The 9,523-nt window shown below is 43.6% G+C and overlaps 1 protein-coding gene across 1 annotated transcript in view; it reads left to right on the top strand.

Moving 5' to 3' along the window:
* Positions 1 to 4,808, top strand: part of TCF20 (transcription factor 20 (AR1)) — a 44,054-nt gene extending 39,246 nt beyond the window's left edge. The window contains exons 4-5 of the mRNA XM_009700327.1: positions 83 to 210; positions 4,124 to 4,808. Of these exons, the coding sequence (XP_009698629.1) occupies positions 83 to 166 (84 nt within the window). The 3' untranslated portion in view covers positions 167 to 210; positions 4,124 to 4,808. The remainder of the gene's footprint in view (positions 1 to 82; positions 211 to 4,123) is intronic.
* The last annotated feature ends 4,715 nt before the right edge of the window (positions 4,809 to 9,523 follow it).

Below are 9,523 nucleotides of genomic sequence, written 5' to 3'. Positions count from 1 at the left end.
GATGTCTTTTGTCCCTCCCCCTGTCTTCCTGCTCTCCCTCATTTTCCTTTTTCCTCCTCCTTTTGGCTTGCTGGTTCCTCAGCCCCTCCTTCCTTGCTCTCTTCCCTCCCTGCAGAACAAGATGGTGAAAGGCAGCCTCAGCACAGAGCAGTCGGAGCGGGGGTGAGGGGGGAAGTGTACTCCTGGGAATGGAAATAAAAGCAAGCACAGGTGAGTTGGGGAGAGCTTCCAGTTTCCACCTGCCTGCTTCTGTGGCTCCTTACCTCCAGTGCCTTCCCCATTTCTATGAGAAATCAAGGTGCTCTTGTGTGCATTCAGAAAATTGGTAATAACCGTTTCATGGTTTGTTTTTTTTTTTTCCCTGCTGCCATTCTGTTCAGGCTAGGGACTTCACTTGTTTGTATTTCCGCAGCGGTTCCTTCTGTTTAGTGGTGAAAGGCAAAGCTTGTTAGCTGTTACAACTGCCTGATTACTCTCTCAGCTAAACCAGGGGCAGAAATCTCCTTTCATACTGCCATGATCACGTCCATAAGGATCTGAAAGGCTTTTTCTGCAAGTCTCAGAGTAGTTAATAGCAAGCTTAAATAAATAAATAAATTCATCAAAGTAACTTAAATTTTGAATGTAACGAAGAATTAATGATACTGATGAGTTCAAGATTATTGTAATCTTGATTCCCCTGATTTCTGGAAATGTAAATAGAGGGATAAGATTAATTTACTTATCAGGAGCCCCTTACGTTCCTTTCAGACCAGCATTCTCCTCTCTTTTGCAAACAGACGTGGGTGATAGAAGGTGGAGCTATATCCACAAACGGCCACAATGGCCTCAGTTTGTAATGTTTACTCTGGTCCCTCGCTTGGGATCCGGGGCGGGCTGGAGTTGCCGTAAGCAGTGCTGCGGAAAGCGGCACTTGTGCTCTCGTGCCCCAGCTCCCCCGCTGCTCTGCCTCCTCCCTTGTCTGGTCCCAACCTTCATACAGCCAATTTGTCTGAAACTACATTTTGTCGTGGGTCATTTTCCTAATCTGGTTCGTTGTGTGGCTGGGGAAATACCCTGGCACAAGGAGGGAGTAGCAGAGAGATGGGAGTTAGCACCCAGGGAGTGGGATGAGGTTGGGATTTCTTATTTCCACCAAGTGCATTGCATTCGATGGCAACAGGGGGATCTAAATTAAATAAGTGTTTGGTTTCAAATTAATACTTGTTGGCACCCTATCCCATAAACTGCAGCACCAGCAGGTCTCTTGCCTTCGTTTCACTGCTCGGTTGCATTTCTTACTCAAGCTAGTTGCTTCTCTTTTTCTTGCAGTCATGCAGGTGACGTTGCTCTTTCATGTCTGTTCTCTGAGCTGATTATAACAATCCCCGTCCCTCACTGCCGTTCCCTTCCTTCCCAGGCATCTCCCTTACCTTAAAATCTTACCTGTCTCTCAAGTTAAGTAATTATGGAGTACTACTTGAACGGTGTTTTCTGTGAAGGATGAGAGATTAATCAGAGAATTCTGGGTTTTAGTGCAGTAGCAGAAGGCAGGTAGGGTTTCATATAAGTACTTTGTAGACTGACTGCTGACTTGGTTTAGCTCTGCTGTATTCTGTGATGATTATTTTTTTTTTTCCATTTTTAACAGCATTTTTTCTTGGCTTTGGAGTGTTGTTAAAACAGTTACCATGCGAACAGTATTTAAAGTTCATTCTTTGAGTAACTTTTTCCTTCCATGGGAAAGGTCATTGGGATTCTTTTAAGCTTTTTCTCTTTTCTTTAAAGTGGAAAAGGCAATGTAATTCACAATGTTAAAACAGGATGGTGGTCTCACAGACAAGGTGTCTGTTACAACTGTTTGACACTAGAGAAGTCTTCACAGTGATGATTTTTTGGGCCATTTCTTTAAGGCGCTGCTGAATGTTACTGTGTCCCAGAGATGTTTACACAGCTTTGTTTCCTGCATTATTTTCCAGTGCTCACTTTTTTTTTTTTAATACATCATAGGAATGTATTGGCTTAAGACCTTGCAGGCTGTGGAATCTCTGCAGCATGTTCACTGTGTGCTGTAGACATCTCTCTAAGGCATCATGTCTTTCCAAATCCACTTTTGCCTCAAACAGTTCTTACCTGAAGGTCCTATTGAGCCTCTCCCTCTTGATGCTGAGAATGTCTTAAAAGTGAAGTTCTCCAACCTGACCTTGCATCCCAAAATAAAAATCATACAAGTCTAAAAGATCCAATTATTTAAAAAAAAAAAAAAATGCTGCATTACTGTGGTAATTAAAGAAGTTTAGAGGAATTGTGTAGCAGTCCTGGTAGTACAGGAGCTGCCCTTCTGCTGGCCTTAGTGTAAGACAGAAGGGGCACTCGGCTGTTGGATTATTGGGCTGGTTTAGTCCTGGTTCACTCCTCGGCCCAGCAAGTGAAGAAGAATCCTGCATGTTGGATAACATCCAGGCAAGTCAGTGTATTCCATCTCTGTTGCTTCTCTCTCCCTGAGCCAGTTGCCTCTAGAACATTTGGATCAAATCCAGATCTGGAGAGTGACTGTGAGAGTTGAGTCTGGTGCTCTGGATCCTGTCCAGGAACGGGGAAGGACTGACTCTGCGTTGAGCCCGTTTCTTCTCTGAGCCAGCGCCTAATGCTCTGGACCGATTCCAGGCATGGGCAAGCTGCAGTTGTACGGGAGCCAGAGACGGCAGCACGGCCTTGACACTCCGTCAGCGAGGGCTCGCGGTTGCACAGTAATGACTACCACAAAGGCCAGCTGCCTGAACTCTCTAGGAGCCCCCACCTTTCCCCTTCAGCTGCAGCTCCATGGCTTCCCCCTCTGTTTTTTATACGTACTCGCCTGACTTTCTTCGCTCTTAGCCTGGCACCCCTGTATGAGGGGATATTTGCAGAGGGAGAGGTAGGCTTGCTGGGATGTAATCTAATTAGCGTGCTGATAATCAGAACAGCATTGACTTCTGTATCACGCTTAGTTAGGGTTCCTGGAGTTTAATTGCCAGCTATGAATGAACATGGGTGTTACTTCGTTCCCAGGCACACCTCTAATGCCGTTAACTGCTTTCCATGTGCATCGCTTCTGTTGCAAGCTTTTTTCCTTTTCCCAGGCTCACTAGCCGGTGGGGAGGGATTTATCTGAGTTATATCAAAGTAAGTAACCTTACTAAATAAACAAATTGCTTCTGGGCTCACTTGTGTTCTGGGAGAAGGGAAGAAAGGAATATATTATTTCAAGCTTTGCTTTCTCGGCGGTGCAGATTAAGAATGAGAACCGTAGCTTAGAGAAATGAAATCTTAACTTTATTTGCAGTTTCTGTTTTGAACTGAGCCTCCACCAATTTAGCAAACTCCTGAAGTTCATTTTTTCGCCTCAGAGAATTTCTGGACAGGGAGAACGAGCGTGCCAAGCACTTGAATGTTTCCACATTTTGTCTTGAAAGATAGCCCACACTTAGTCCTTTACAGTTACAACAATTACAACAAAAAAGCAACAGAAAGAAATACTACCCGCCCTCCATTTAATTTAACTGCAGCTTTACCTTTAGCTTGTGAAATCTAGCCATTTCCCAAATTTGGTTCCTGTGGCCGGACTCCTGTAATTTTGATACCGGTTTCACTATCTGCGACATTTCACTGATAATTACTGTCAGATGGTAGCTTGGTGACCCGTATGAAAATACTTGGGCCTGGTGCCCGGGGGCAGCGTGCCATCCCAGAAGCCGTCATCACATTTGAACGTGCTTGGCCCCTCCGTTTCCAGTTGTCATAGTCAAGATGCGGAGCGAACATGAGGTGAACGAGCTCCTTTCTGGCTGCTGAAGGTAGCCGCTCTGTCAGAGCGCTGTGCCATCGTCGTGGCACGGATCGTCCTGTCATCCTGGACCTCTGCCGTAACTGGGCTTATTTTGTTTTCTGCCGGTTGTTAAACTACTACTTTTTATCACACGGATTTGCTTTTATGAACTTCTTGCCGTTGTGCTTCCATCCGTTTTCAGTCCACAAAACTAAAGAGCTGTCGGTGTTACTGCTGTGGTTGGCTGCTGAGGGGCTTTTTCCGAAGCCGGCGGGGCGTGTTGGCCGGCGGAGGGAAGGACCCATTCCAATGCTACTGTTTGGCTTTGTTTTTCAGGTTAGGCTGTTGAGATAAAAAGCGGTGGACATTCGTGACTGAATGGAATCTCTCCCACTGTGCAGCCATGCCCCCTCTCGACGTGCCTGCCAATGCCAGCACTTCCTTCATAAATTCTTACATCACACTCAAGACTGATGACATCACAGAATCTGACCAAGGAGTCTGAACCAGCTGTTTCCATGGACACAATCTCCATAGTGACAGTGGGAAGGGGAGGGGGAAAAAGGAAACAGGTGGGGGGAATTAAAGAGGGAGGGATAAATATATATATATATTTAAAGACTTTGTTTTAAATGAAAGGTGCGCTATATCCCTTTTGATGCTTTTGATTAAAATTAACAAAACCCCATATAAATTAAAAAAGAAAACTGTAGCTAAAGTAAGTATTAAATCCAAAATCAAAGCAAGGCTCATGGAGCCTAACATTTTGTGGGAAAGAACAGCAGAATTGGGAGTAGTCCAGACAGGACTTGTCTCCTCTTGGCGTTCTTTCTCACAACATCCAAGGAAGTTCAATTTTAAAAGGCAAATAAAATCATGATAAATTGTTTGTAGGGTGTGGGAGGAAGGCTTGGATGGTCGCAGGTGATGGGGTGTCAGTACTTGCGTATGTGGGGTAGGGAGGTTATAATTTTTGAGAAACACTATATATTAATAGTGGAAGCTTGAAAAACATCTGAAGGCTCTTAGGTCATGGGACTCATGAAGTAAGAGGTAGCTGCTGCTCGCTAGATCCCGTACACCTTGTTCGTGTGGGAACGCCTGTACCGTGTGGGGGAAAGGAGTATCTGCCCGTGGTGGCAACAACGTGCATCCCCAAATCATTCCAAGAAGCTGCCTTCGGTTTTGAAGGCAGGTGAGAGGAAGAGAGATGGTTTACCTGCCAGATTGGGGAACTGGAAAGGAAGTCTGAATGTTGGTGGAGTCAATGTATCTTCAAACTGATCGGGAAAATCCACTTAGCCCTTTTTTTTTATTTCATGTTTTGCTTTTCCTGAGGAAGGAAGAGGGAATGTCAGTGTAACAGCCTACACTATATGGTTATTTGGGGTGGGGCTTGGTTTTTTTTTTTGTAAATTATGTAATTTTAAAACATTTGGGTTTAAGGAACAACAACAAAAAAATCATAATCTTTTCTTGTTAAGGCCTTAAGAAAGGGGTTAGTGCATCTTTCAGCGGTCACTCTGCCATGGGAATAAAATAGCTGTTTCACAAACAGTTTTATATAAAAAAAGCTTAAAAAAACCAAAAAAAACTAATAAACTTCATTTTAACCTTGTCTCCTTTTGTTTTGTGCGAACTTGATTTGTTTAAAAGGACAGAGAGACAGTACTATCTGCTGCTTTTTGGTTTCTTTGCCTTCATCAGTTCTGCCTTCAGTGATGACCTTCTGAACTGGCCCAGCAAGAGGAAGACCGCAAAAGCTTTTCAGAATTAAAGCTTAGGATTTGTTTGATGTTCAGAGATAACAAGCCAATGACTGGATGAATTTTCTGTTCGTGTGAGTTGGTGGTATTTCACCAGGTCACTGACTTCTTTCACTCATAGGATGGTAGCATATCCTAGCGATATCAAACAGTGTGGTGTTTACTGGGAAGTCACTAGAGATAGGGATCTAACCAGCATGACGTGGATAAAAAAAAAAATGGGGTTGATATTGTGGGGAGGGAAGAACTATTTTAAAAAGTTATGTACTGGATGCTTGCTCAACTACTCGCATTTCGGAGTATTCAGCACATAAAAGATAAAATCTATGATAGCTCATATTAAGATATCTATTTTAACTCTATTTTTAAAAGATCGATTTAAAGATTTGGGAGATAATTTGGCAGTTATTTATTTCTAGAAGTTGCTGCTCTCACTGATAAGTGTTTGGAAAGAAAGGGCAGTCTTCTGCTTACTCCTTTCCCAGTAGCAGCTACTGAAGTTAGTATGTCCTTCTACATTAAGAAATAGACCTGTTGTGATAAATGTCACTAATGTGTCCTGAATTGGTGCTGAAAATATTTAACTGCTGGTGTAGTCAGAAAAAAAAAAAAATCATTTTTAGCATAGTTATGTGATTGAGTAAATGACTTCTTTTCAACTGAATAAAAATTGTTTTTTTTTTTTCCTAGTGTCTGTTCTATTCTACCTGTTCTGGAAAAAAAAAAAAAAGATAGTTACCGTTATTGCATTGATGTATGTTGGTGAAGAATCAGCGTTGTGGTACTACAACAGCAGGGGAGCATGTGGTGAGACTGCCGAATGTGGTACTCGTGGCTCTTCAGGGTGGTGTCACGCAGCAGAGGGAGGAGGTTTTCGGGTAGCTGTGGGGGGAGTCTCGGAGGTTTTCCTTGGGGGTGCTCATGGCAATTGTGGAGATTCAATAGCTCCTCTTGCACCATGGCTGGAAAGTAGTGGGAGTCACGCAGAGCAAATAAATCAATGGTATCACACTTGACTCCATGAGAAGTATTTCTCAGTGGGGAGTGCTTAAAACCCTTCAAATCGGCTGCCGCTTAGCCCCCCCCGTCGGTGCTGTTGTCGGAGGAAAGGGTAGAGAGGGGCCTTGCGAGTTGGTCATCTTTGTTGGTCAACTCTTTACAGAAACCAGAGCTACCACGATTCTCTAAAACCAAGCCAGGAGGAATCTAAAACAATGTGTAATGGCTTTGTGGGAGAACCTGGAAACGATCCAGAGCAGTCAGAAAATCCAGTTGGAAATAAAAATTTCTTCTGGCTCAGAAGATACAAAGTGCCTGAGTGGATTCTGAAAGCTGTTGTACAAAACGTTTACCGGCTCCATCCTGCAAAAGCAATTTAACAGCTTGATATCACGGATACCCCAAACTTGAAAAGGTTTGGAAATCTTGGCTAATTTAGAATTTGTGGAGCAGAAATGACCTGCAGCAGAACATTAAAACGCAGAGATTGTGTAAAGAGGAAAATGAGTGGCCTGCCAGCCCCTTGGGAATTATCTGTTTGGATGAGGAGTGAGCTAATGAAGAGTTTGGATAAGGCACCTCATTTGCAAAGTGTTTCTCCACGCTGACTCCCATCAGGATCTCTGGAAGGAAAGAGACTTACACCAGGTTGCTGGGAAACGTATGTGGTGGTTTAACAGTGTTTCCAAAGTGCACGGTTGCCATTTAAAAAGGAAGCTCCAACAACTAACCTGAGTGAGTCAACGCTGCTGAACAAGGTCAAAGAAAAGATGACAGTTTTCCGTAAAGGATATGCAAAGGATTCAGCAGGCAAAGGATGTTGATAGGAGCTGTTCAGCTGGAGATGAGGATAAAGGGACTCCTCCCGCAGGAACTGATGGAGGCCCTGGGATACGTACAGCAAGCATATCTCGATACCAGGAGGTGCTGATTGGTATACTCCTCATGGATTTTTACTGCGTGTGTAATGTACACTTGGAAATCCAAGGCGTAGACTACTGCGGAGTTTATAGTGAGGTTGTGCAGCACAGGAGAAAGTGGTCTCGGCTGCCACTGCAGAAGGTGGTGGCCATCGTCACTAATCTGTGTGTCGTGTAGGTATGAGTGGGGATTTTACCTGGGGTTGTGATGTTCTTGACTCTTCTGAATCGGTCTTGGAACAAAGCAAACTGATGATGTGTAACAGTATTGAAATAAAAAAACATGGAGGGGTTCAGGGCAGAGCATCTGCCAAAGAACGTTGTAGATCTAATTCACGGAGTCCAGCTAATGCCAAGCTAAGGAAAAACCTTTTTGGTGGGACATGCATTTTTTTTTAAAAAAAGTGGTTTGTCAAGATACGGGCAATTAAATGACAGCTCTGGTATTTTGACTGGTTAACGTGCAGTATGAGCTGTAATGTACGTAACGTATGTGAGGAAGGGCAATACCTTTAATGAACCTGGTACAGTTACAGGGAGAACGTTTTGGAGCCGAGCTGAATATAAACTTTCTAGATGATCCTGCCTAACGACCATGTTTTTACATCAGGACTTACCTATGCCGTCTTGAGCACAGTGGTTGTCCTGGACACGGTAGAAATACTTGGTAGAGGGATGCAGAATCAGTTTGTCTGACCTAGTCCCTGGCTCATCAGAATGACTGGAAGAAGCAGTCCTCTATCTAAAAATGTAGAAAATTGAGTTTAATAAATATCAGACTTTGGGAGTGGAAAGGGATACCGGAATGGTTGAGGATGAATAAATCGTCATTGGTCTGGTATTCTTCTTAGTGATTAAAAGTTATGTGAAAAAGAACAGAAAAGGGTACAGGTAATCCAGGTTCAGTTACAGATCTAGAAAATACAAAGATGCGGCGAGTATTTTGTGGCTCTGCTGACTTCCCTATGAGAAGTTGAAAGTGTAGTTACAATCTTCGTTTTGGGTTAAAAATCAATTGTGAAAGAGGATGAGATTCTTGTTTGGCTGTGGAATATTTCTAACTTGTTGGTCAACGGTTTTTTTGGTTTTGGTTTTTGGTTTTGGGGTTTTTTTTTAAGATAGAGCTACTGCACTACATTGTTAATCAGAGACTTTAGTCAATAAAGATAGAGGGCAAAAGTAATTATTAGAAAATTGTGGGAGACCAGTAACTCTCCGGTACTTTCTCTGTGGCATTGCCGCATGATGAAGGGAGTTTGGCTAACGCACATCACTGAAAACTCCTCTCCATACAGATACCCTGCACTATCAGCTCCCAAACTGACCTGTGCGATTCAGCTAGAAATTATTATGTAAAGCTGTAAAGGAAAGAATGAGGTTCTCCTTACAGCGTAAAGGTTGGTGAAATAGTTGCTGTGGTTATCTCTATACGTGAGTGTTAATTTTTTGCTCTGCCTGTACTTTTGGTCAGCTCTAAAAGGCTCGCTGTGTCATCCAGCTGAAAAGCGAACAGGCTGCTGCTTACGGAGTCTTTTTGCAGGTTTTAATTTCTTGAGTGGGACCCATATCCTAGTTAGTACCTCGACAGAAAGGAGTCTGAATTAGAGGGAAAGCATTGCTTGTTTGCTGGCTGCTTCCGTGGGGCTATACTGAGAGCCAAGATTGCCTCCCTTTCCTCCTCCGCCTCTAGAGGTTTCTAGTAATTTATTGCTTAACTCAGTTTTCATGCTATGGTTTCAGGTTTTTGACCTGACCTGGCTAGCTTTAGAAATGCTGATGTTTCTTTGCAGCCCTAGAGAGAGTTCTCTCCCATCCAAATAATTTGAAAAAGGCGATCTTCCACTCTAGCTGGGGGTCAGGAGGCAGACTGACTCTGTACTCTTTTGCGTGATAAAAGCTGCGTCCACATATGCACAAACGTGACCGTATCCAGGTCATCTGCAAATACTGCCTGCGCTACAATGGGGGCTTTTGGGTTGTAGCTTAGACCTGCGAACAGCCAAACCTGGGGGTCGCCGTGGGTTTGGAGGGCAGTGCTTCCTGGCTTCGGG

The sequence above is a fragment of the Cariama cristata genome, unplaced genomic scaffold, assembly GCF_000690535.1.
Source record: "Cariama cristata isolate BGI_N322 unplaced genomic scaffold, ASM69053v1 scaffold9475, whole genome shotgun sequence".
In the NCBI taxonomy this organism is placed as follows: domain Eukaryota; kingdom Metazoa; phylum Chordata; class Aves; order Cariamiformes; family Cariamidae; genus Cariama; species Cariama cristata.
Note: the sequence above shows the minus strand (reverse complement) of the source record. Positions and strands in the feature narration are given on the sequence as shown.